Consider the following 27,245-nt stretch of genomic DNA (forward strand, 5'->3'; position numbering starts at 1 on the left):
GGCGCGGAGGCCGGAAGCGGAGTACGAAGGGTCCCGACGCAGCCAACAAAGCGGTGCGGGCGGCTGCTGGGCTGCGAGGGGACAAGGAGATGGTGGCACCTGGGTTGTCTGGGCGGGTCCCAGCCGGCCAACAGCCTCACGCTGCCCTCTGAAACCAGGAAACCGAAGTTGCAAGGGCAAAGACTATGTGCCTCGTTCATTCTTTCCCCAGCGCCTAAAGCAATGCGCAACTAGTAGGTGCTCGGCCAAGTATCTGTTGAATGAATTTGTCGAGAGCCCAAAATAACGCAAGAATGTTGTAGTGCCATGATTTGGACACTTGTGAATTTGCTTCCATAACCTGGATTCTTAACCACTGTCATACTCACCCGAACATCCCACTCTAGCGAGAGCAGCAACTCAAGGTGGGCATTAATCCCATCTTACCCCGCCTCTTCCCCCACCCCTAAGTTCATCCCCATTTTAGGCCCGATTTGCCCTAGGGCAGAGTCACAAATCTAATGCAGCATTTGACAGCTTCAAGTAGTTTCTATCCCTGGTACGAATCGTACTGATGAGGTTCAGTGAATCCTACTCATCTGAAGGTAGAAACACTGATGTCCTGAATCCCTGGTTATGCAGTGTATTTCCTTCTGGTAGAAGGAGGCCCTCCCCAAAAGCAGCTCAGGGAACGCAATAACCTCCAGTGGGGTAGATCAGCCAGGTGGACCTGCGAAGCTGGCCCTGCCTGGGGCACCTGCCCAATTTCCTTGCAGATGAAGAAAAGACACCATGGTTAAATATTTAACTGGTTCCATCAGTGACTCCAGCACCAGTTTTCCTGAAACGGAGGCAGAATCAAGCTACTCAGAAGTTCGTGAGGTGTGGGGGGTCACTGAGGAGGTCCCCAAAGTCACTGACCCCACTCAACACACCTGATGGCCCAGTGGAATGAGGGTTGGGCTGAGAGAATGTGAAGAGGGAGAAAAGGAATACGGGGTGAGGGAAATACGGGACCTAGCCCGTAGCTCTGCCTGCAGGGCAGTAGGGAGGGCAGAAGACACTACCTGCACAGAAGGGCTGGAACAACTTGTTCAAGTTCTCAACCTCATTATGTGGGAAGAAAGAGATGCACCTCTCTCCAACCGTCTTGTATTAGGAACCCCTCCCCAAGTGGTCTTCTCTCATCTCTGTTCTATCTTCCCAATTCTGTATTCCAAATTCTTCAATTCAAACCCAAGTTCTGAGTTCTAAGTTCTACCTTCTGGGTTCCTGTTCCATTCTGTTTCCCTCCCCCAGGCCTTTCCCAGCTCCCATCCCTTTTCCCAGCCTTTCAGGGTGGAATATGTGGATGTCCTGCTGACTTAGCTAACTTGAGGGTTTTCCCTTTTGCTTCTTGAGGCAGTTCTAGGCTTTTCTCCAGCAGAAGGGACTTGGCTCAGACTGTCCAGCAAGTGGGTGGCCCACTAGAGACCAGACCTAGCCTGGCCTGGTCTGACCTCCTCCCTTCCCACCCCACCTCTAACCACTGGACACACTACCTTTTGTGCAACTTAAGCAAAGCTGAGGATTTCCATGGTGATGATTATGGACTGGTGGTCTTGAGATGAGGAATCTTAGGGGAAAATGTGAAAAGACACAAAAGGTTGCTGTTCTTCATTCAGAGAAATTAACAACTGCTTCCAGCAAGGGGAACGGGTGGGCGGGGAAGGTGGGAAGGGTCTGGACAGGGCTGCGAGTCCTCAGAACCCCATCATCCTTCAGCTCCCCCTTCTCTGAGCTGAGCACTACCCCCAGAGTCCACAGAGTCTGAGAGAAAACCAAGACATCAGGGCTGGGATCTCCTCTGTCCATGGCTACCCTGAGGGAGAGGTGGGAGGAGGTGGAGGCAGCGGCAGCATCACTGGAGAGGTGAGATCTTCAAAGGGATCATGATCCGAGACTCCATATGTCGAACCAGGGGGACTGCAGAGAGAGAGGCAGAGGTCACGAGGGGGCTGAGGTGAGCCAACCCCCCAAAACTAGCCCCTGAAGGAGGAGGAGGCCTGGGATGCTGAGACAGGGAAACCCCACTGCTCTCCTGGAATGGCCCACGGAGAGCACCACATCTCCCAAACTGTGGGATACGAGGGGACTTAGGCTGTGATGAAAGGCAGCTTTAAAAATTTTTCATAATTGGGACTTGCCTGGTGGTGCGGTAGTTAAGAATCCGCCTGCCAATGCAGGGGACATGGGTTCGAGCCCTGGTCCGGGAAGATCCCACATGCCGTGGAGCAACTAAGCCTGTGCACCACAACTACTGAGCCTGCATGCTGCAACTGCTGAAGCCCACATGCCTACAGCCTGTCCTCCACAACAAGAGAAGCCACCGCAATAAGAAGCCCGCGCACTGCAACAAAGAGTAGCCCCTGCTCGCCACAACTAGAGAAAGCCTGCACGCAGCAACGAAGACCCAACACAGCCATAAATAAATAAATAAATTTATTTTTAAAATTTTTCATAATTATGTCTTTATTTCCTATGTATGTGAAAAACAACCAGCATAGCTTAAAAGTGATTTCACAGATATTATTGCTTAGGACAAAGCTAGGTGAAGAATAAAGCAGGCGGATTTAAAGGAAGAGATGAAGAAAATAATTGTAGCAGAAGAAAACTGGCAGGACAAAATCTGTGAGGGTGTCCTCAAGGGGCTAAGGTTTGAAAAACACTGATTTAGTTCAACTGACTCATTTTACAGGTGGGGACGCTGCAGCCCAGAGCGGGTCAGCCCAAGGTCACCCAGAAGGTCAGACTCCTTCCTCCTGCTCAGTGCAGTTAAACTTTACCGTGCTTAAAAATTACCTACAGTTCTCGTTCAAGTGCAGATCTTGATTCAGTGCGGGGAGGGAGGGGGTTGAGATTGGGCATTTCTAACCAGCTTCCAGGGGATGCTGACACTGTCATTTGGGACCACACTTGGAAGAGCAAGGCTCCCGCTAACTCCTTCAGGAGATGCATTCTCCCGCACACCAGCTGGTAAGTGTGGAAGCTCAGCTGGAAGTTCCTTAAGGGCAGGGCGTTCTCTGCCTCCCAACTCCCACCCACCACAGTCCCTGGTACACAGTGAGTGCTCACCCAGCACCTACTGACTCCAGGTGGTTCCCAGGGGTCCCGGCAAAGTGGCAAATGCTGTAGGCAAAAAACTTGCTCGAAAAAATTGACTGTGCACCTCCTCTGCGCCAGAGTCTAGGCCAAGCACTTTTCATAAATTAGCTCCTGGAACCCTCCCTCCAGCCCTCTGAGGGAGGCATTCTCACCAGTGCCACCTTACAGATTGAAAACAGCATCAGTGAGGTGAAGAACCAGGCCCAAGGTCACACTGTGTGCTCAACTACAACACTTCTCTGAGACAGGGACCACCTGGCTGTGTTACTGCCCCTGAGAGCACTCACCCAGGACAGCCTGCATCCCGGGGAGCATGCCACCAGGACAGGAACCTACTAACTCATTGTCCTGAAAGTGAGTTCTCCATCACGGGAGGTAATCAAACTAGGTCAGATCTACTTGCAGAGGGGATTCCATCCTCAGATAGGGCTCTTGGCAGATGACCTCGGAGGAGGTGCTCACCTGTGTAGTAGACATTTTCATCCCAGCCCCTCTTCCTCCAGGCAGCATTTCTGGTCTCCTCCCGAGACTGCAGGTCTTTATAGGCTGTGGGGAAGGCATAGGCTCATTCCTGAGGCACAGAGGATCTGCGCCTGTACCCAGCACAAGGCCCTCCTCCCGTTGCCCCAAACCCTACCCTGCTGTCTCTTCCTCCCCGGATGCCTCCAACTGTTAGCAAACACTGTCTGCTTTGACAATCTCATCCAATCAGTACATTTCTTGTGTATTTCCAGCCCAGAACTCTCCCTTGAGCTCTAGACTCGACTATCCAGTGTCCACTTGACATTTCCACTCAGATGTGTCAGTGTCTCAAAGGTAACACTTCTAAGGACCAAAAGTACACTCCTGACTCTCCAACCTGCTCCTCTGAGGGTCTCAGTAAGCAATACAGAGCTGCTCAAACAGGAGTCTTGGTGTCCTGGGGTCCTCTCTCCCTCCCCCACCGTAGACAGACAATTTACCCACCAGTCCCATTGGTTCCACCTCCAGACCAATGAATCTGTGGACTTCTCAGCATCCTCACTGTCACCACCTTAGGCCAGGCCACGATCCTCTCCCCCCTGAGCTACTATAACCATCTCCTGATGCCCCACATCCTCTCTTGCTCCCCTACAAAGTGCTCCCAACAAAGCACATGGCAGCCAGAGGAACCATTAGAACACAAATCAGGTCATTTCATGCTGCTTGAAATGCTGCAGCAGTTGCTCGCTGAAGTTAGAATGAATCCCGGGAATTCCCTGATGGTCCAGTGGTTAGGACTCTGCACTTCCAGTGCAGGGGCATTGGGTTTGATCTCTGGTTGGGGAACTAAGATCCCTCAAGCCTCGCGGTGCAGCCGAAAAAAAAAAAAAGAGAAAAAGAAAAAGAATAAATCCCAACTCATCTCATCCCCACGGCCTACAAGACCCAGACTAACCTGGAAGATCCACATCTTCCCACTCTCTTCCCCACTCCCTCCACACAGGCCTCCTTTGCACTCCTCAAAACCCTGAAGGCCTTTCCTCGCCGCAGGGCCTTTGCACGTGTTGTTCCCTCTACTTGGAATACCCTTCCCTGGCAATTCACAGCTGACTCCTCATCCTTTAGCTGAGCTTACATTTCACCTCCTTAGAGAGGCGTTCTAGTCTATCTAAGCCAATGAGGCTTCCCATATGTTTCTTCATTATTTCTCCCTCTCTATGATGTGTAATAATCCAAAATTATCTTTTTTGCTACTTTACGTCTGAGGTGGTGTCTCCCTCTGCTGGAATGTAAGCTCCACAAGGGCACTAATATACTCGCATTGTTGACATGGACTGAGAGTGGAGAAAGGGGGCCACAGAGGGTCCTGGAGGGTCCCCAGCCTACCCCAGAGATGGTGCACAACGTAGAGCTCTCCTATCTGCGAGAAGAAGCCGCCTACTGCCTCCTGGTTCTCCTGCCGGTACTTGATGGCGCGAGCCCTGGGGATGGCAGAAAAGTGTGGGGCAGAGGCCAGGGCCAGTGCAAAGGGCCCCTCCGGGGTGTTCCCAGGCTGGTTTCTCAGTTACACATCAAGGGAGGAGCCTGAGGTAGGGCCCTCGGCTCTCAGAAATGATCAGGGACCAGGGTGATGGAGGTGCAGCCGCTGGCTGGGTATTCTACCACAGTGGTCTAGAGGATCCTCACCCCCCTGGTTGGATCATCACCATCTCCTGGAGATGGCATGGAGGATGACGGGTTCCCTGTTACAGGGCCCTGGGAAAGGTGGCCCACCAGGGGCCTTGATGGAGCAGGTGGGCAGGGTACACCCAACTCCCCAGAACCACCACTCACCAGTTGTTCCCCCATTCGATCATGGTTCCCGGCTGAAAGAGAACCAGAGCAGAGGAGGCAAATGAGCCCCCTTCTGGTATTTCAAGCATCACTGTTGGGTGGGGATGGGAAACTGTCATGTCTTTGCAGCTCCTGGGGCCGCTTCACCTTATTCACGGGGCCCTGACTCACGCCTAGGTGTGCACGTGTGCACACATGCACACACACCTCTGTTCTGGGGCCAGAAGCCCCAATCTAGGTGCTGGGGCACCAGGCCCGCCCACCTCAGGGTACCAGGAAAGAAGCGCTGCTGCAGCATGGGTGGGAGACAGGCGGGGAGCTGGCGGGGGAGGCACCTTGAGCTTGTACGTCCTCAGCTCGTAGATGTTGGGGCCGTCTCTAGGCTGTGGCTCATTCCAGAAGCTGAACTCGAGGAGCAGCTGGTTCCTCCTGGACAGCAGCATCTGGCTCCGCTCCTTTCGGAACTCCAGGTACTCCTGTGGGCATGGTGGTTTGGGCACGGCAGCCAGGAAGTGCCCCGGCCCCATCGGTGTGTCCCACAGGGTGACGGAGGCAGCCCCCAGCACAGGGCTGAGCCAGAACCAGCATCTGGAGAGGTTTGCCGAGTGTATGCCAACATACCTTGTTGTTTTTGAGCTTGTTCATGCAGTCCATGAGGGCTGGGTAGCCACCTGAGAATCGCCACAGGTGCACTGTTGGGGGGCAGGGAGGAGGGTACAGGTCAGGGGGCTGCGGGGACCCTGCCCTGCTTACCCTGAGGCTGGTTAGGTGTGTATGTAAAAGGGGAGGCTCCAGTCTGGTTCCCTATAGCACCAGGACTCTCTGAGTTCCCTCTGCCTTGGTGGCGGCAGCTCTAGGCAGGGGAAAAAGCCAGACACAAGCCCCGGAGACCTAGGTTTGAGCTGCAGCTCTGCCAGGTGGCCTTTGACCCCTCTAGGCCTCAATGTCCTCATCTTGAAAATGAGAATAACGCTCTCACCCAAACTTCTTTAAGTAGCAACAAGAGGATCAGATGTGAACTTGTACCCTAGGAACTGCGCATGCATAAAGCAGACCACCAGGCCTGTGAGGGACAGGCTGGGCCAAAGGAAGGGGTAGGTCTGATGGGCAGAGATGGATGACTCCAAAACACTGAATTAAAGGGAAAAAACTAAGGAACAGAACAGCATGTGAGGTATGGTACCACGTGTGTTGAGAGGGGGAAGAACATATCCAGAGATGCTGGTCTATGCACCACCTCTTGATGGAGAACCATCAAGATTGTGACAGGAGATGCCCTTGGGGCAAAGAACTGAGGCCTGGGGTTCACAGGCAGGAGAGAGGCTTACTTTTCATTGCAAACTCTTTGTACCATTTGCATTTTTTAATCACAGTCTCTGTACTGGGTTAAATAGTGTCCTCCACCCCCACCCCCAAATTCATGCCAACTCAGAACCTCAGAATGTGACCTTATTTGAAATAGGGTCTTTCTAGTGGTAGTCAAGCTAAGGTGAGGTCATATTGGGTGGGCCCTAAATTCAATGACTGATGTCCTTATAAGAAGAGGGAGACCTGGACACAGAGGGCAACACCACGTGAAGACAGACACCCGGGGAGAACACCATGTGACTAAGGAGGCAGAGATTGGAGCAATGCATCTGTGAGCCAAGGAGTGCCAAGGATTTCCAGCCACCACTAGAAGCTGGAAAAGGCAAGAAAAGATTCTCCCCTAGAGCCTTTGGAGGGAGCACGCCCCTACCGACACCTTGATTTCAGACTTCTGGGCTCCAGAACTTGAGAGAATAGATTTCTGTTGTTTTAAGCCCACCAGTGGTTGGTACTTTTTACAGCATCCCCAGGAAAACCCTGATACACTTTCCAGTAATAAAGAAACCTAGTCTGTGTGCAAGAGAAGGAACAGTCTTGTCATGCTTGGGAGCATGGCTGGGGCCAAGGGAGCAAGGTCCCTAAAAGGTCAATCGGGCAGGCTAAGGCTGAGAGCATTTGGCTGGCCAGTGGCTTGGCATTTCAGACTCTTGTTACTTATCCCCAGCTGGTCGCTCACCTGCCTTTTGACTCCATCTCTGCCTTGATTTTCCCATCTGCAAAATGGTCTGACCCTATGGTTTAAAGGCCTCTTTCCCAAGGGAAACAGCAAAAGTACTGTATGGATGGCAGTCTATTAAGACCAGGAATGCTGACCTGTGGAAGAGGCATTAGCCTAATTCTAGGGGCCAAGAGGTAAAAGGTACAAGGAGGGCATCCAAGGCCCATGAGAAGAAAGAATTTTCTAACAATGATAGTGTTCCATCTAGAAGATGGATTGGAGGTTTTTTACAAAAAACCCAAATCTACAAATTCATTAAAATGTAGATTCTTGAGCCCTACTCCCAGGAGGTGGCTCAGTGGATCTGCTCCCCAGATGATTCTACATAGGGGACAACCCCTCAAGATACACAAAATATAGGACATGCTTTAAAATTCACGCTCCCATTCCTCAAAGTTCATTTCTCAATTAGCAGATACTTAGAAGAATCCAAGAAGTACTGCTGGAACTGATTAGGTTGTACCTAAAATGGGAAAACTGTAGGGGCTGGAACGGAAGACAGCTTTTCTCCTACCCCACTATTAATGTGTCAGTGACCGTTACTGAAACAGAATAAATGATTAAGAGAATCTACCTAACTGCAGATCACAGATTTAAAAAACAAACAAAAAAACCACATACAATTATCAGGGCAGTTGAAGGATGAGATAAGTTGGCTTATGTGGTAGTGAGCTCCCCATAGCTGTGAGTGTTCAAGGGAAGCATAGAGGACCCTCTATCAGGGCTGCACCAGAGGAGCTCCCTGTGCTGTACGCAGTCTAATCAGCACTGTCCAAAAGGACTTTATACTATGACGAAAAAGTTCTACAGCCGTGCCATCCAAGATGGTAGCCACGAGCCACATATTTCTATCAATGGGCACTTGAAATGTGGCTAGTGTGACTGAGCAACTGAATTTTTCATTTTATTTAACTTTACCCAATTTAAATTTAAGTAGCTACATGTGGTTAGTGGTTACTTTCCTGGACAGTGCAGATCTAAATGCCAAGGCCCCTGTAAGTGGCTGGGATGTTGTGAGTGAACCAAATTCATGTGTGGGTCCTCACAGCTGGTGCCAACTGAGGTGGGCATGTTGGGGTAGGATGGGGCGTGCTTGGGGTACCGCTGGGAAGCTGTAAGGAACCAGCTCGGATAAGAGTCCCTTTTACTCCACAAATATGTACGGCATACCGGGGGTTCAGTGGTGAAGAAAGGCAGGGCCCCCGCCCTCCCGGAACTCACCACCTCCACGGGGAGACAGAACAGGGCACATGATCAGGGCTGTGAAGAGGCAAGTCCTGGGGGCTGGGGAGCCAGGAGAGGTGCCTCACCCAGCTGCGGTGGAGGGAATCAGGGGAGGCCTCCAGGAGGAAGTGATGTCTACACCAAAATAAAAGGTGAGTAGGGGAGTGAGCCAAGTAGAGGAGGCAAAGGAGAAAGAATGCTTCAGGCTGACGAAACAGCATGAACAAGAGCTAGAGGGAAAAACTATCCATCTGAAGAACAGAAAGAAGTCCTGGGTGGGATGGTGCAGCAAGCAGGAGGACGTGGTGAGACAAGGCTTGACGCTGGGCAGGGAAGGGCTCGAGAGCCTCGTGGGGCACCCCAAGAGCAGAGGGAGCTGCCACAGATGTTTGTCAGGGGAGTGAGCTGACAGAGGCTGCACTTAGAAAGACCCCTCTGGGTGCCGCTGCAGAGGAAGTGGAGGGCAGCCACCTGGGCTGGGAAGCAGTGGCGCTGGGGGGTGCGCAGCTCACCTGCCTGGTCCTGCTCCCCGTACCACGTGTTCCAGTTGCCCACGAGCGAGCAGGGGTAATCCTCATCCAGGTGCAGCTTGGGCAGCACAGCCTCCCTGTGGGAGGGGCACAGAGAAGGGGGAGGGCTCACACCAGCCACCAGAGCCCCTGAGATTAGGCTTCCAACTCAGGCCCACAGAGTTGGGTCTCAGTCTCCCCATCTCTAAGATGCAGAGGCGGCACGAGAGGACTTGTGGCTCTGAAATCTACACCCCCCTGGATTTCTGCACGGAGAACAGGGCTGGGATAGAGGCCCCCACCCAAGCAGGGACTGGGACAGGAGGGTTAGGGTTAGGGTCAGCTCACGTCAGGCTGTTGTAGGCATCCAGACACTCGGGCTTCACATTGTGAACTGCAACAGAGGACAGAGAGCAGGAGGTGAAGCGAGGGGGAGCAGGGTGTCTGTGGGGAGCTGCGCTAGGGGTAGCTGCACAGGGCCTGGGCTTCCAGGACAGCTCGGGATGTCCCAGACCTTCTCAAGTCCCAGCCAGAGCCTTGCAGGCCCCCAGAGGCCCTGGGAGGGAGGGCTGGCCAACTCAGCAGCCACTCACACTGGATCTTGTAGAGGTTGCTGGTCTCCTTCTTGGACAGCAGGGTGGAGTGGGCGTCCTTCCGGGGATCCACCTTGTGTACGAACAGAGAACGGAACCAGCTGCCTTCATTGTCCTTGGAATAGAAGCTGCGGGACAGAGTTCAGGGGGGACCTGCTTACATCTGCTCAGAAGCCTTGCTCCCCAAGGCCAGTGACACACATTTCTGGGAATGAAGCCACGGAATCCCATGGCAGCTCCAGAATATGTCATATCATTGGAGCCAGCTGAGCACAGCTGGTCCTTTCTACAAACATCCTGGCTGCCCAGTTTGCTTCTTGAAGCTCTGCAGAGCCTCAGGAGGCCAGGAGAGGCAGCCCCACCTCCTGCCTCTCTCTCCAGCCTCCCTGCCTCCACTTCAACCCTTTCCAAGAGGTCCTCCACTTGGACCACACAACTGCATCCCTTGCCAAGAGGATCAACCCCACACCCGTCTTGCCTGATGTCCAAAGCCCATGACAGCCCAACCTACCTTGGCAGCCTCCCATCCTGTCCATCCCCAACCTGTGTATCCCGCTCTCCAGCTATGCTTCTCCCTGAACACACCAGGCTCTTTCACTCTGTGCTTTCTTTGCAATTTCTGTCCCCTCTGATGGGAGGGCTGTACTCAGCGTCCTCCCTAGTGCTCACACTACACCTGGCCTGTGCCCAATCCCAGCCCCACAAATGGAGAGCCCAAGACAAGCACACTTTGTCCTTGAGGAGGTCACAGTCTGCTGGGAGAAGTGGACCTTGGAACACAGTTACAGCCAGAGGTCTCTGGGAGAGCCCAGATGTGTGAGCCTGAACTTGGCCTCTGGAAGTCTGGGTTGGCTCTCTAGAGGAGGTGATCTGGCCAGTCTCCAAATCTCCAGGGCTGATTTGGCAGATAAAGGCAGGTAGAGGGGGTCAAAGGCATCACAAGGCAAGATTCATTCACTCATCCAGCCAACACTTAACTGACAAATATCTGCCCTGTGCACATTGCTATGTTGCTGTGAGAATGAATGAATGAATGACGTGCCTTGTTCAGAGCAGGGGGACCAACCACCAGGTCCTGCCAGATCATAACTGCACTCCCCACACAAGGTCCCAGCAGGGGTGGGGATTACTTTTAGGCTGCCAGAAGTGGTAAATCATCTTACTTAACAGCAGTGGTGCAGCTTGTAGCCAGGCCTGAAACACTAGCCTCCCGCTGGATGATTTCTAGCCAAGGAGCCTGGCAGTGGGGGCCCCATCAGCAAGTCCTCTCTTTTTTCAAGCCTTTTCTGTGGCTAGGATAAGTGTTTTGCAAATCAAAGTATTGCTTTTCTCCAAAATATGGAGCAAGTACTGGGACTGATAAAATTTAAAAAGCATCTTAAAGTGGTGAAGTATTTGTATAATCATAGAGAAAGATAAGTAACAATCTGTCCCAGACTGCTTTTTGTTGGTTGGTTGGTTGGTTGGTTTTTGGCCACGCCAAGCAGCCTGTGGGATCCTAGTTCCCCAACCAGGGACTGAACCCGGGCCACAGCAGTGACAGTGCCGAGTCCCAACCACTGAACTGCCCAGGAACTCCCAGTCCCAAACTGTTAATACTGCTTACCTGGGAGAGGCAAGAGGAAGATGGTTAAACTTTTCGTTATTCATTATAATTTTTTGTAAAGGTAAAAAAAACTGTTTAAAGTATTTCCAAATTCATAGGCTTTCTATCATTTTGTGTGTATTTGTTTCATTAACAAAAAACAGACTGTTATCATCAGATGGTCGACGCAGTCTGAAAAATTCGGGGCCAGAATAAGGGAGCCTCACTATGGCTAACGTTGGCTGAGGATATCCTCTGGGCCAGGGACCTGTGATCAGCTTAACATGATCCCGCTGAATCTATGTAAGGATATCATAATGTTGATATTATTAATGGCCCCATTTTCAAGATGAGAAAATAGAAGGTCGGAGGTGGGAGGGTTAAGAAACTTGTCCCCAGGTCACATAGCAAATCAGGGGCAGAGAGCTCAGGAAAGAACCCAGAGCTCTTTCCTCTAAAGTCAGCCCCACCTCAGATCTGGCAGCAACCTGGGGAACTAGCATCAGGTAGATACTGTGAAGAACCAGGTGTTTTTAACAAAGCCACTGGCAGAGGGACCTGACCTTTGGTCTGAATGTAGAGAGGCTGCTTCTGCTGGAAGGGGTGGTGACAGGGAGGGCAGCCACTCCTACTATTTGTCAACCAAGACCTTTGCTCCAGGACTGGGCTTTGACTAATTTATTAACATCAGCACTGACCAAGATAAACAGCCAAGTGGCCAGCCCTGAAGAGAGAGCCTGGGACCCCGGGGGCTGGGGAGTGAGGGGGTCCAGGAGCTCTGATGGGCTCCCATCTCCTCCCACCACTGTCTAATCTTTCCTGCCTCTGGGTCTCCGTTTCCCCACATGTCAAAAGAGCAGGGTAGAGCAGCCTATCTCTAAAGACCTTTTCTACCCATGCCCCCTACAGGTCCCAAGAATATCCCAGGGCAGGGTCTGAACTTGAAGCTAGCATCCGAGGGTTCACATTTTCAAGAGTTCAAATTTCACTTTCTCAATGAAATCACAACATTCTCCTGTCCCTGAACTCCCCAACTCTTCTCACCCTGCTCTCTATTTTTCTGTAGCTCCTTCTAACACGTTATAGACTTTTTTTGTTTATTATGTGCCTTGTTTATTGTCTCCCACTAGAAGCAGAGCCCCAGGAGGATAGGGATCTTGTCTGTCTCGTGTATCCCTGCTGTAGCCCCAGTGCCTGGAACAGTGCTGGGGACGTGGCACATGCTCAGACCACGTTTGGGGAATGAGTGCAGGCGTGTGGGGGAAGCTAAGACAGAGGTGCATGAAAATGATGAAATCTGAGAGGTTAGAATGGAGAGAAAGTGTGGACCTTGGCTCAGAGTGTGGACTCAGGACTCAGGGGCCCTTTCCATCCCCACCACCACCAGCAGAATTAGTGCTTAAGAACACAGGTTCTGGACAAATCCAGGACTAATCCCAGCCCAGCGTCATCTCTCTGAGCCTCATTTACCTCATCCATAAAATAAGAGCAATAGGATCGCCTGTAGAGAATGGGACAGACACAGCAGTGCAGCTAATATCACTCTTCCTACCTAACTTCCTAACTGAACTCCTGGCTCCCATTCTTTCCCTTTTTTCCTAACCTGCCCATCAATTTTGTAATGCACCATGGTTGTGATGCTATTCGTCCACTTGAAAATCTTCTATGGATCCCTACTGCTCATAAAACAAGGCTGGATGTCTCCACTTGGGATTCTAGCTCTAATCTATTTTGCCAAGCTTTCCAGAGTCAATTCTCCTTTTTTTAAAATTTTTAATTTTTATTTATTTATTTTTTTGGCCACCCCACGCAGCACGTGGGATCTTCGTTCCCCGACCGGGGACTGAACCCATGCCCCCAGCAGTGGAAGTGCGGAGTCTTAACCACTGGACTGCCGGGGAAGTCCCCAATTCCCTCTTAAATTTGGTGACCACAGAGCCAAGACTCCCTATCGTTAGCAACACCTGAGAACATGTTAGAAGTTTTCAGGCCCCATCCCAGACCCACTGCAACAGAAATTCTGGGGGTGGGCCTAGTAATCTGTGTTTTAACAAGCCTGCCAAGGGATTCTGATGCACACTCAGGCCCGAAAATCACTGCTCTAAGGCAGTCCCAACTTACTTTCTTTCCTTCTTTTCTTCATGTAATCTCAGTAAATCATCCCAGAAACACCAAAGATTCTGGTATCTAAACTATATTAAGAATATATCAAGGGCCTCCCTGGTGGCGCAGTGGTTGAGAGTCTGCCTGCCGATGCAGGGGATACGGGTTCGTGCCCCAGTCTGGGAGGATCCCATATGCCGCGGAGCGGCTGGGCCCGTGAGCCATGGCCGCTGGGCCTGCGCGTCCGGAGCCTGTGCTCCGCAGCGGGAGAGGCCACAACAGTGAGAGGCCCGCATACCGCAAAAAGAAAAAAAAAAAAAAAAAAAGAATATATCAAGCCCCAAGGGTGGGGCTTCCCTGGTGGTGCAGTGATTAAGAACCCTCCTGCCAATGCAGAGGACACGGGTTCGATCCCTGGTCCAGGAAGATCCCACATGCCACGGAGCAATTAAGCCCATGTGCTACAACTACTGAGCCTGAGAGTCATAACTACTGAGCCTGAGAGCCACAACTACTGAGCTCACGTGCCACAACTACTGAGGCCCACGTGCCTAGAGCTCGTGCTCCACAACAAGAGAAGCCACGGCAATAAGAAGCCCACGCACCACAATGAAGAGTAGCCCCTGCTCGCCGCAACTAGAGAGGGCCCACACGCAGCAACGAAGACCCAACACAGCCAAAAATAAATAAATAAATAAATAAATTAATTTTTTTAAAAAAAGAATCTGCCTGCCAATGCAGGGGACACAGGTTCGAGCCCTGGTCCGGGAAGATTCCACATGCCGCGGAGCAACTAAGTCTGTGTACCACAACTACCGAGCCCGCATGCCACAACTACTGAAGCCCATGTGCCCTAGAGCCTGTGCACCACAACTACTGAGCCCACATGCTGCAACTACTGAAGCCCGCGCGCCTAGAGCCTGTGCTCCACAAGAGAAGCCATGGCAATGAGAAGTCCGCACGCTGCAACGAAGAGCAGCCCCCGCTCGCCACAACTAGAGAAAGCCCGTGCGTAGCAACGAAGACCCAATGCAGCCAAAAATAATAAATTAAAAAAAAAAAAAAAAGAAAGGGGCCACATTTCTGCTTATTGTTCCTGAAGTGTGTCTTTAGAAGACAAACTGGAAGAACTAAAGTTCTGTTAACGAGAGCATTACTGATGCAGTGGCAGCAACTGCTGTGTACTGAGCACTTTCTATGTGCTGAGAACTGATCCTCACAATATGTTCTTGAGAAAAATGAGGCTCAAAAACAAAATAGAGAAATATGAGGCTCAGAGATGTACCAGGCCTTATTCGAGAACAATTAATCAATGGCCAAGAGGATTCCAATCCAGGTCTATCCGATTTCAAAGCCCACACTGTGTCTATACCCCAGTGGCCCCCAAAGCTCAGAGGCCAGAGGGCCCCTCTAGTGACTCCAGAGAGATACGGGGCAGATGGAGGGTCGGTAGGATTCCCAGGTATCCAAGGTGGGGCCAGGGAGTAAGTAACTTTGAAGCAGTCCTTTAGGGACTTGATAAGTATTAATCCAAGTACCTGCACAGCAATCCTACGAAAAACACCAGGCAGGGATCCCCATCCCCACTTTACAGAGAAGGAAACCAAGGATCACAGCGGTTCAGTGCCCCATCCAAGGTTAAGGAGTGGATAAGTGAGGAGCAGCAGGCTGCCTTAATGTCCCATATGCTCCTTTTGTGGCCTCTGGCTATTCGCCACACAAATGGCTTTACCACCAACCAATTTTGTAACGCTGGGGAAGTGTGGTCCCGCCCCCAGCTTCCATTTCCTTATCTGGAAAACAAGGGGCTCACAGGAGGTGACCTCCCCAAAGCCCCTTCAGCCCTGACATCTTGGGGGTTCATGAAGAAATTGCTTGAGACACAGGTTTGGGCGAGGGGCAACATTTGCAGCAAATTCATCAGGGGCTGGGTACGTCGCACACATGGCCTTGTTAATCCTCAACAACTCTATGAAATACATCCTACTTTATCACCCCCATTTTACAGATTAGGAATCTGAGACTTCAAGAGGCCAAATGACTCATGCAAGGTCACCCCACTGAAAAAGGCTGAGTTAGATGTGCTGGTGCCGGGCAAACTCTAGGCTCTCTCCATGTTATCAGCTTTCTCCCCAATTACTGGGCAGTCAGGTTGGGGGCACACGCCTGGCTCCTCTTACCCAGCCTCCCCTGACCCCCACTGCACAGCGCTCTAGAACATCTCACAGCAAAGCCTAACAGAACTCTGCAGCTTCATGCCTGCGCTGCTGGGCAGGACAGACCCCTCCTTTCCACAGGTGGGGGGACAGGTGTCCTCACTTCTTTGGCCAATGTTCTTGAGCATACACTGTTGTGAGACCTGTGCCAGGGGCTGGGGAAACAGAAATATGAGGTGATGCTCTAATGGCAGGGACAGGCAAGTGTGTACAGGGTGGTAAGAGCAGAGATGGGGGAAGTACATGGTGCTAGAGACGGAGAAGGGAGGGGTCCCCCAGGGCCAGTCAGGGAGGCCCAGCCCTGCCTCAGCCCAGAGCAGGGACCAAACAAAAGCCCAGGCCCAGCCCATGGCCTCCCAGGAGGCCACCAGTTGTGGTGCAAAGAGCACAGGGGTGTCAGAAGGCCTGGGTCCAGACCAGACCCAGTGCTGCCACAGGATGGCAGGGGGAGTGACCTTGGGCAACTCCCATCCTTTCTCAGGCCTCCTTTGCCCCACTTCTACTGTTCAGGGTTGGGGAGCAAAGGATCTGTGCAGCCACGGCCTTTAGGGATCTCCTATTGCTCCCCATATCTCTTACCCCCAGAACTTCTGGAAGGAGGTGCTGCCTCTCCTAGAAGCCCCCAGGGGGACTATCTCACAATCACCGCAGAGGCCCCGGAAGGGGCCACTCCTCCTGCCCTCTGACAGCTCCCACTCCCCAGGGCCCTGGACCTGCCCCTCTCATTCACCCTACCCTTCATTCTCAGCCCAGAGCCAGGGACCCAATAGGACAAAGACCCTGCGCATACCTTTCCCACCTCCTCCGTTCTTTGACCAGACCTCCTCCCCATGGCTCCGCCTCTAACCACTAGATTACAAGCCCGAGTCTCTGCCCATCCCCCAAGCCCAGACCCTGGCCCCCACGCGTGTACCCCCTACGCGCGCCGCCCCCGCCTGGCCCGGCCCGGCTCATACCGCGCTGCAGCCACGGCCGCAACGTCCCGGCCTCCGGGCCCCGGGCGCCCCAGCAGCCGCCGAGCCGCCGCAGAGATGCTGCACAGACGCGGAGCCATGTTGGAGCGCGGCTGCTTGGAGGAAGGCCCCGCCCCCGAACCCAGCAGCGGAGGCGGAACGTGAGTAAGCCCCGCCCCACCTGGTCGCCCGCCCCCTCTCCACCCAAACAGGTGGGCGTAGTCCCTGTGAATTCAGCAACTTAGATGCTGGGCAGAAGTCCGGATTCTTGTCCTCTGAGCCTCTGCAGCCCTGCTACAGACTTGCTCTGTGACCTAGAGCAAACCCTTTGCCCACCCTGGGCCTCAGTGTCCACCCCGGTAAAATGGGAGCATTGAACAATAATAATACCAGGGGTTCTTAACGGGGCACTCAAGGATGAGCGGCAGAGGGCGAGTAAGCCCCCTGAAATCGTATACAGTTATGTGCGCCTGTGCGTTCCTGGGCGGGGGCGGGGGCGGGGGCGGGGGCGGGGTGGCGGCACAGGTAGCGTTTATCATATTATGAAAGGAAAACCCCCTAACAATTTAAGACAGATGGGCAAGGCTCTGGGTTGCAGGGACACTTTCTCTCCATCATCTCCTTTTCCCTTTCCATCCCCCCCTACCATCGATGCCTGGGCCTCCTGGGGCCCCACGCCCTTCTCCTGCTCTGCCCAGGTCTTGTGCCTAACTTCCAAACTAGTCTCCTCTCGGCTCACAGTCCCCCAGGTCACAGACCTCAGCAGAAGCAGAGGGCCTGCAGACCCCACAGGGGGGCCCAGGAGCCTAATAACTTCCAGAGAGACTGGATGTGTGCCTAAAAGTATGTCCACCCGCTGAGGCTGACGCTGACGGTCACCGTGGTGTGCCTGGGGTGGAGGAGTGAGGACAGGCTTTGATTTTGTGATTCCTTCAGCAAATATTGAGTCCACGTGGCTAGGCCATGTGGTTAGCTCTGAGACACCAAAGGCGGCCAGAGCAACAAGCCCCCAGCCCTCTTGGAACTTAAGGCCTGGCCAGGGAGACAAAATCAAGCTGGTACTAACCTCCTGGGCAGAGACCTTAGGCCTACCCCTCCCCTCCCCTCTCCTGCCTGACATACTAAATATTTACTGAATAAGTGAAAAATATGCACAAAAATATTTTTTGCCAACTGTGATAGAGTCCATGAAGAAGTATGTGGAGTTATGAGGACTTATAATGGGCAGTGGGAAAGAGAAAATTCGAGGTCCTATATAGACCTTGAGGGTCAATGATAACTTCTATAAGGAAGTGAGGCTTGAACTATGATTTTTTTTTCTTGTGTTTTCTAAAGTTGCTACAATGAACATGTATTCTTTGCATGATTTATTTTAAAAGGATACTGTATATCATCATGATAAATAAAAAACCGAAATCAACTGTTAATACACAGGCAGGACCATCAAAATAAATGCAAAAGTATTTGCAACAGATACTGCAACAGATAACAGTATCGCCCGTACCTTGAAGCTAAGGCAGAGGGCCATGAGCCTGGGGCCTGCTCTCTGTGTTAACAAAGAAGACACAGCTGGGCCCAGTTGCTCCTTGGGTTTATCAGAGGGACAAAAAGAGAGTGACCTCCTCATTCTGGAAGTCAGCATGATTGGAGGGTTCCCAGACACAGACACTCAGGAAAAGCCCTGATGGGTAGATGGAAGTGTAGCAAGTAACGTGACACTGGTGTCATGCGGTGGAGAAACCAGGTGTGGCAGGCGTGTAGAGGTGGGTGTGACCATCTTGATCGGGCCTCACAGGTGGCCTGATTTTAGACCTAAGCTTTAAAGGCTAAGCAGGGAGAGTCGGCCAGAAGGGAGCAGGGCAAGGAGAGACTCAGGCAGAGGAAGCAATGTGTGCCCAGTACGCGAAAGGGCCCCCAGGAAGGAATGGGTTCGGATTGTTCAGCACCATCGAATGTCATCAGAGGGTGGAGATGATGTGGAGGCATCTTCTCTCTCAGTACAAGGAATACTTTCCTAACGATGGAGTGGGCAGCCTTGGTGACCTGTCACTGGATTGTGCCAACAGAGGCTGCACAGCAACTTATTGGCCATGTGGTGGAGGGCATTTGGCAATCAAGCCACAGGAAGCCAGGACCCCTGGACAGGGAAGGGCTGGCCCTCCTGGTCTAGGGTGAGAGTCCTCACCAAATTCTTGGTGTTTCTAGCCACCTCTTCTGGAGAAAACAAGGGAGGGCGGACCTGCAGCCTCCTCACACGGGTCTAGGCATTTCTAAGATGCTTCCCACCTCTCCCTATTCGAGTGGGATAGGAGGATCAAACTAGGTCCTCCGGGAGCACGGTCTCACCCCTGACCGGGAGAGATGGGAGATGAGTCTCCATACCCAGGCCATGTGAACCAGTGCGGCTGGCTCACTGGAAACTCAGCTTCGAGATCTCCACCCCCACCCCAGCTAGGGTGATCAGCTCATTCCAGTTTACCCCAGACTTTCCCAGTTTGGGCACTAGATGTCCCCTATCCCAGGAAACCCCTCTATCCTGGGCAAACTGAGATGTATGGTTATCCTAACTGTGGCCCTTTCCCTCTCCCCAGGACACACATCCACTCCACCCCAGAATCTTTTCCTTGCTTAACTAACCCCATTTACCCTGTTTGAAGTGGCAGGGCAGGGGGGCTGTCTTTTTTTTTTTTTTTTTTTTTTTTTTTGCGGTACGCGGGCCTCTCACCGTGGTGGCCTCATCCCGTTGCGGAGCACAGGCTCTGGACGCGCAGGCTCAGCGGCCATGGCTCACGGGCCCGGCCGCTCCGCGGCATGTGGGATCCTCCTGGACCGGGGCACGAACCCGTGTCCCCTGCATCGGCAGGCAGACTCTCAACCACTGCTCCACCAGGGAAGCCCAGGGGGGCTGTCTTTATGGCACTCAGTGACATGCAATGCTCGTTAACTGAGCACCTGGTATGAATGGGTCCCTGCCCCATGGACCGTGCATTCTGAGCAGTAACCAGATGGATGTTGGATGACAATTCTGCAAATAAGGAGTTATATAATTAGACCATTTCCAATTACTGCAGAATAAATTACCCCCAAATTTAGCAGCTTGAAACAATAAACATTTATGATCTCATACGGTTCCAAATGGGTCAGGAATTCAGGAATGAGTGATTAGCTGGGCTGTTTCTGGCTCAGGGTCTCCCACAATTTTGCAGTCAAGTTATTGTCTTGGGCTGTGGTCATCTGAAGGCCTGACGGAGGCTGTGAGATCTGCTTCCAAGATGGGCCGCTCACACACCTGGCAAGTCAGTGCTGGTTGTTGGCCAGGTGCCTCGGTTCCTTGCCACGTGTGCTTCTCCAGATGCTGCTTGGGTGTCTTCACCCCATGGCAGGTGGCTTCCCCAAGCGCAAGTGATCCAAGAGAGAGTAAGGTGGAAACTTCAAGGACTTTTTTTTTTTTTTAAATTCGGCCAGGCCGTGCAGCATGTGGGATCTTAGTTCCACCGAACAGGGATCAAACCCGTGCCCCCTGCAGTGGAAGCACAGAGTCGTAACCACTGGACCGCCAGGGAAGTCCCCCAAGGACTTTTATGAATTGGCCTTGGAAATCACACTCTGTCATTTCTGAATATCCCATTGGTTACACCTGTCAGCCCTGCTCAGTGTGGGAGGGGACATTACAAGGGTGTGAATATCTACACGCGAGATTCTTGGAGGCTGGCTACCACAATTATGTTCTGCACTAGGCCCAACTTAGTTATTGGGATTGGACTCAGCTCTTCAAGCCATCTTCTATGAGCAGGCCTCCCCAGCATCATTGTCTTCTGTTCTAGGATCTCCCCTTCCCCTTCCTCTCTGAGGTCCCTTCCTGCTCACCACGGAGTCTGTGGCATCTCTTTCTCCTGAACCTGTTCAGCCTCCCCTCTCTGCAGGGAGCTGACCCATTTCTTCTTCTCCCTCCCTCGTTTCCCAAAGATGCCCTCATGTGATCTACCTTCATAACTCATTGCCAAGACCTACTGCCCAATCTGTGAAGTGAAATGAGAGGAGCAGGGAAAAAGACAGATGGGCAGAGCCAGGCGAAGAGGATCAGGCAGGTTCATAAGTGTAAAATATGGACAAACCTGCCATCATCTATTCCCTGGGACAAATAGATCATCACCGAATGGGCTGCAGAAGAGCAAAGAGACAAATTACCCAGCTGTGGCAGTGTCACCCGCTCCTTATTGATGGGCTTTTATGCTCGGGCCCAACTGCTCTCTGAGAATTGCATCCTCCAGTTCCTATGAGACCCCGAACAGGAGTGACAGGAAAGACAAGAAAGCTTTTATGTCTCGGGTGGGGCATGAGCCACACTGCCAAGTTCCAACCTTTCTGTAGTATGCATCATATACGTATATGAATTTTGTGACTTTGACACAGTGCCACATAAAAACATGATCAATGTGCCACCCCATGTGTAAACTGGAAATCATACAAATGCCAGAGAAAGAGAACATTTTAACCGGTTAAATACTGAGCAATTTCAAAGCTGTTGGGTTGGAATAAATTATAAATTGTGTTTACGCTGATGCCACAAGGCGGCGCCACTAACAGCCGGAAAACGACCACATTCTGTGTCACTATGGAGCAAATCACACAGTTGTTAGCATGCTTTGGACTCCAGCAACTGCCTCTTTGTGAATACTGAGCTGTTATTTTGCCACTCACTGTCATTATAAACAACTTTAAAAAGCTATAACAACGTCATTCAACAACATCGTTCACGAAGTAGAGAGGTCAATGCTGAAAACCACGCCCCCAAATCAATACTTTGGAGCGACTATTGGACGTGATAGAACACCGTGAAGAAGATTGAACCACCTCCATGACAGGCGGTGCAGAAAATTTGGGAGAGTGCCAGCGGATAGAGATAACGCAGCAAAGACACGAAGTAGCATCAAAAGCAAAAATATGGTAAGATGGTTATAGATTTACGAGCTGTGGGAGCGCATTTCATCGCCTCCTTCACATTCATTCCTATGGGGAAACATGGGTCTTGGTATGCAACGTTTTGAATCATGTGAAGTTTACAGAAGGCATCCTTCCTGAAAAAAATGGGACTTCCCTGGACCTCCCCCAGATATCCTGGTAGAAATATGGCTCCTGGAGCCCACTGCTCGAAGGGGAATGTTGTAGGTTGAATTGTGTCCTGTGAAATAATAGAAAATCTTTATGTGGTCTCTGACCCCAGTTCCTGGCACCTGAGCTCCTAAAACTCTTGTAATTTCCTAAGTGATAAAAGCACCAGGAGCCCTGTGTGTTCAAATTATTTGGTCTTTGATCCTGGTTCCTAACACAGAGCTCCTAAATCCCTTGAATTTCCTGGGTGATGGGAACATCTTTTGCTCTAATGAGGCAATGCTTGATGGGCTCCTGGATGCGGGCTGGTTACTAGAAAGATTAAGCCATCATTAGAAGCCTGGAGCTTTTAGCCCCAGCCCCCATCCTCCTGGAAGGGAAGAAAGGCTAGAAGTTGAGTTGATGATGGATCATGCCTACATGAGAAAGCCTCCATAAAAATCCCAAAAGTATGGGGTTCAGAGAGTTTCCAGGTTGGTGAACACATGCATGTGCTTGGAAGATGGTGCACCCCAATGCCACGGGAACAGAAGTTCCTGCTCCCTGGACCACTGCAAACCTCATCCTATGTGTCTCTTCAACTGGCTGTTCATCTGTATCCTTTATTAAATAAAAAACCGGTTAACCTAAATGTTTCCTTGAGTTCTACGAGCCATTCTAGCAAATTATCAAACCCAAGGAGGAGGTCACAGGATCCCTGATTTATAACCAGTCCTCCAGAAGTTTAGATTACAACTTGGAATTCTGATTGGCGTCTGAAGCCAGGAGCGAGGGTGGGGGGCAGTCTCGTGGGACTGAGCCCTTAACCTGTGGGGTCTGTACTAACTCTAGTTAGTGTCAGAATTGGATTAAATTATACGACATGCAGCTGGTGTCCCAGAGGATTGCTTAGTGTGGAAAACCCATGCACTTGGTGTCAGAAGTATTGTGGGTATGAGAGTAAAGGAGAAACACAGGAGTGTTTTTCTCATGTGTGCCCTAAAAATGATATTGAAGTCCTAAGCCCAGCACCTCAGAATGTGACATTATTTGGAAATAGGGTCTTTACAGAGGTAATCAAGTTATAATGAGGTCATTAGGGTGGGCCCTAACCCAGCCTGACTGGTGTCCTTATAAAAAGGGGAAACAGACACGTACACAGCCAGGCACAGAGGGAAGAGGATGTGAAGAGACACAAGGAGAACACCATAGGAAAACTAGAGCGATGCAGCCACAAGCCAGAGAACATCTGGAGATTCCAGAAGCTGCAAGAGCCAAGGAAAAGATCCTCCCCTACAGGTTACAGAAGGAGCAGGGCCCTGCTGACACCTTGATCTCAGACTTCTAGCCTCCAGAGCTGTGAGATAATACATTTCTTTTGCTCTGGGCCATCCAGTTTGTGTGATTTTGCTACAGCAGCCTTGGAAACTAATACAGAATGTCAGCTTGAGACTCAAAATTATCTACCACAGTAAGGAGCACAGAAATAGCAGAAAATTGGGCTTCCCTGGTGGCGCAGTGGTTGAGAATCTGCCTGCTAATGCAGGGGACACGTGTTCGAGCCCTGGTCTGGGAAGATCCCACATGCCGCGGAGCAACTAGGCCCGTGAGTCACAACTACTGAGCCTGCGCGTCTGGAGCCTGTGCTCCGCAACAAGAGAGGCTGCGATAGTGAGAGGCCCGTGCACCGCGATGAAGAGTGGCCCCCGCTTGCCACAGCTAGAGAAAGCCCTCGCACAGAAACGAAGACCCGACACAGCCAAAATAAATTAATTAATTAATAAACTCCTACCCCCAACATCTTCAAAAAAAGAAAAGAAAAAGGAATAGCAAAAATTTCGAATTAGGCATGAGCATGAATTTTAGGCCAGAAAACAGTCATTTTTCAGTGCCTGCTGTAGACAAGGCCCCTTGCAACCTGCAGCATGCTGTCCTTGAAAGGCCATGGACCCGGGTTAGAGACCTGGGTTTGGGATCCAGGCTGTATCTCTATTAGGCTGTGTGGTCTTTGGCCAGTAACTTAGCTTTGGGCGTCTCTGTTTTCTTAACTGTCAAATGGGTATAATAATCTACTTAGTCATGAGAATTAAATGCAAATGCATGCATATGAAAATGAGCACCAGTTAAAGTTCTATCTATATGTGCTCTTAGGCTTTGGTATTTGCAATCCCATTTCCTATTCTCCCCATTTTAAGTGATGATGAAACGGAGGTCCAGAAATGGTTAAAAAAAAAAAAACTTTTTTAGGTTACACAGCACCTTATAGTGCTCAATAAATATTAATTCCTATTTAAGAGTGACCCTTAAACATGTCATATCATTTATTATTATGCCCATTTTTACAGATGAGGTAACTGAGGCTCAGAGAAGCTAAGTTATGCCCAAGGTCACAGAAAAGTTGAAATTGCTACTCAGATCTGCCTGCTTCCAACACTGCAGGTGACAGTCTGGGCAAATTCAAGAATCTTCAGTCGTGGGCCTGAAGGGAAGAGGGTGAGCACCAGTGATTTCCTAAGGCCTTGTACTTTTTTTTTTTTTTAAAGTATTTATTTATTTATTTATTTATTTATGGCTGCGTCGAGTCTTAGTTGCGGCACGTGGGCTCCAGAGCACATGGGCTCCCTAGTTGCAGCACCTGGGTTTAGTTGCCCTGAGGCCTGTAGGATCTTAGTTCCCTGACCAGGGATTGAACCCACGTTCCCTGCTTCGGAAGGTGGATTCTTAACCACTGGACCACCAGGGAAGTCCCAGGCCTTGTAGGTTCTTACTCACCGTTATTCAGGTAGGAGCTGTTATCCGCAACTACTTTCATCCAGGCTCAGTGCTTCAGGATAGCGCCTTGGAGCATCCCAGCTATGGCCTCAGGGGAATTCCCTTGCAGTCCAGTGGTTAGGACTCCATGCCTTCACTGCCGAGGTCTGGGTTCAATCCCTGGTGGGGAACTAAGATCCAGCAAGCTGCTGGTGTGGCCTTAAAAAATAAATAAATTAATTAAAAAGGCTATCGCCTCAGAAGTCTTAGGTACCAGGTCACACATCCTTCATCTTCCCATAGAGGGGAGAGAGGCACCCCCTGGTTGTGACAACCAAAAACAAAAAAAACAAAAAAATCTCCAGACATTGCCAAATGCCCCCCTGGAGGGAAAGGATGTCACTTGGAGAAACTCTGATCTTCTGGAAGAATGAAGGAACAAAATATATCAGGTGAGATCTGGATTAAAACAGTCCTATATGAAAATTGCAACTCTACCAATTATGATTTTGGGTAAATTACTTCATTTCAGCCTTATCCAGTTTCCCCATGTATAAACAAGGGACATATACCTACCAAATAGGGTTTTGATAAAGATCAGAAGAAGCATGCCAGGCACTTTGCAGAGTACCTTATATGGTAAGCACTTAATATATGGCAGCTATTAACATTGTTCCCATAGTTGAGACTGTAAGTATTTCCTCATGTCCTTCACTTATTCATGCAACAAATATTCAGTAACTGGTGTCTGTGTGCCAGGTCTTTCTTAGTAAGCCCTACCTGAATTTTTCTTTCTCAAAACCTTATCTGGTATGTACTATTACCATCTCTATTTACTCTGTGTGAACAGCACTTTTAATGCCAGCATAATATTCTATCACGTCTATTTTGATTCCTGGCCCTGGCCTCCTTTCTGAGGTCCAGACCCATACATCTACCTGGATGTCCCCCAGGAACGTTAACAGCATGTTTGGCCAATTAGCCCAGTGCCTAGCACCTAGAGAGCCCTCCATAAAAATGAGCTATTACTGGTCATCAGTGTCATTTTTACCCCCTGCTGATCCACCTCCTCTTGCTACTCCTCAGTGGGTTCTCAGAGTCACTTATTTTCTGTCAGCAGTCTTGGCCCTGGGTTAAAGCCCTGATTTGTTGTCCCTGTGGGGAGCCCATAGGAGAATCCAGCCTGGTTTTCCCACCTGCAGGGAAGAACTGAAGCAATGAAAATAAAGACACTCCCACACTAGAGTGCCCTAAACAACCAGTTTGGTGGGGAGAGTTTGCTAGCAGTAGGCAAGACATAAAGTTCCCCCACGGCAGCCTGGCAGCCTTGCTGAGTGTGCCAGCAAATGATTCCTGGGGCCTGGCTGGTGCTTCACGGGCACCGCCGGGGCCCATGGAAAAGAGCTAATTTATGCTATTAGTATAGTTACAGCAACAGTGTCTGCTCAGTGTTCCAAAACTGTATTTCATGGTCTTGGGGCCAGAACAGGGAGGAGCAATTTAGAAGCCACCACCAGGGAAGCAGAGCAGAGTAGAGGTGATACCAACAGCCTCTGGGTGAGATAGGCCTCGGTTTGAGTTCCAGCTTTGCCCCTCACTAGTTGGGTGATAGCCAGCAAGTAGCTCTGTCATGCTGAGCTTCTATTTCTTCACCTGTAGGGTTGGGGTGATGCTAATGATAGTTATTCGTGGAATGCTTCTTGATCAACCATTCAGGTATTCAACCATTAAGAGTTATTCAAAAATAGTATTTTTTTTTAAATACACAAAGTTATACTTCCCCACCTCACACACACATCCATATAACCCTTGATGACATTAAAAAAATAAACAGTACACGTATATGATCCGAAACAAATTGGAAATCACACAGTGTAAAATGAAAAATGCTCTTTTTTTGTCCGGGCAGTGGCTTGCGGGATCTTAATTCCCCGACCAGGTATTGAACCCGGGCCCTCCGCCGTAAAAGTGCGGAGTCCTAACCACTGGACCGCCAGGGAATTCCCCCAAAATACTTTCATTAAAAAAAAAAAATCTACAAAAAGAGCAATTTCATAGGATTCAACCTAATATGGCCAGCCACCGTTCTAAAGCTTTATAGTCCCCAACAACCCCATAACGTAGGAACAATTATTACCCTCTCCCTCGGTAATGATTAGAATTTCTCCTAAAGAGAAGAAGGACTTGGGGGGAAAGTGCCGGCTACCTAAACGGCCTCCACAAGTGATTTGAAAGTTTGAGAAACAGAGATCAGTACATGTAATTAATTAAGTGCTAAACAGGATTATCCGCCTGGTGTCCGAAACACGATCCCCTGGGGGGCCACACGCGGCGCAGACTTGGTCCGAAGGGCAGTCCCTCGCGGTACCAGGGGTAACCCGTCTCTCTCGCCCCGGCACGAGCCTCTACGTGTTTTCCCGGGAAAGGCGAGCCGGGCTCCGCCACCTCAACCAGTCTTGCTAGAGTAGGCTTACCCCTGCGAACAAAAGCATTCGGAGAGACTGCTGCCTCAGCCACTCAACGCCGAGCCCAGGCCGGCGCCTCCAATTAGATCGGAACTTCCAATTGGTGAAGTGTTGTTGAAGAAGGTGGAACAGAGCGGGAAAATTCCTCCTCCCTCGGGATTCTCAGCCAACCGCGGCGTCGGGGCGGCAGCCGCCGAGTTCGGTTGCGCCCCGTGTAGTGATCTAGGGGGCCCGAGGGCGGGGCGGGGAGC

At 50.9% G+C, this 27,245-nt stretch overlaps 1 protein-coding gene across 1 annotated transcript; it reads right to left on the reverse strand.

Annotated features, from left to right (window-relative positions):
• Window positions 1–1,608: 1,608 nt before the first annotated feature.
• Window positions 1,609–16,818, reverse strand: NIPSNAP1 (nipsnap homolog 1). Its single transcript, XM_060118872.1, has 10 exons — window positions 16,691–16,818; window positions 9,831–9,958; window positions 9,586–9,631; window positions 9,241–9,335; window positions 6,040–6,110; window positions 5,754–5,894; window positions 5,419–5,450; window positions 4,972–5,066; window positions 3,586–3,669; window positions 1,609–1,944 (listed from the first exon to the last, which is right to left on the reverse strand). The coding sequence occupies exons 1-10, from the start codon at window positions 16,786–16,788 to the stop codon at window positions 1,880–1,882; spliced, it is 855 nt and encodes a 284-aa protein (XP_059974855.1). The 5' UTR covers window positions 16,789–16,818; the 3' UTR covers window positions 1,609–1,879.
• Window positions 16,819–27,245: the final 10,427 nt, after the last annotated feature.

The sequence above is a fragment of the Mesoplodon densirostris genome, chromosome 15 (genome assembly GCF_025265405.1).
Source record: "Mesoplodon densirostris isolate mMesDen1 chromosome 15, mMesDen1 primary haplotype, whole genome shotgun sequence".
NCBI lineage: Eukaryota > Metazoa > Chordata > Mammalia > Artiodactyla > Ziphiidae > Mesoplodon > Mesoplodon densirostris.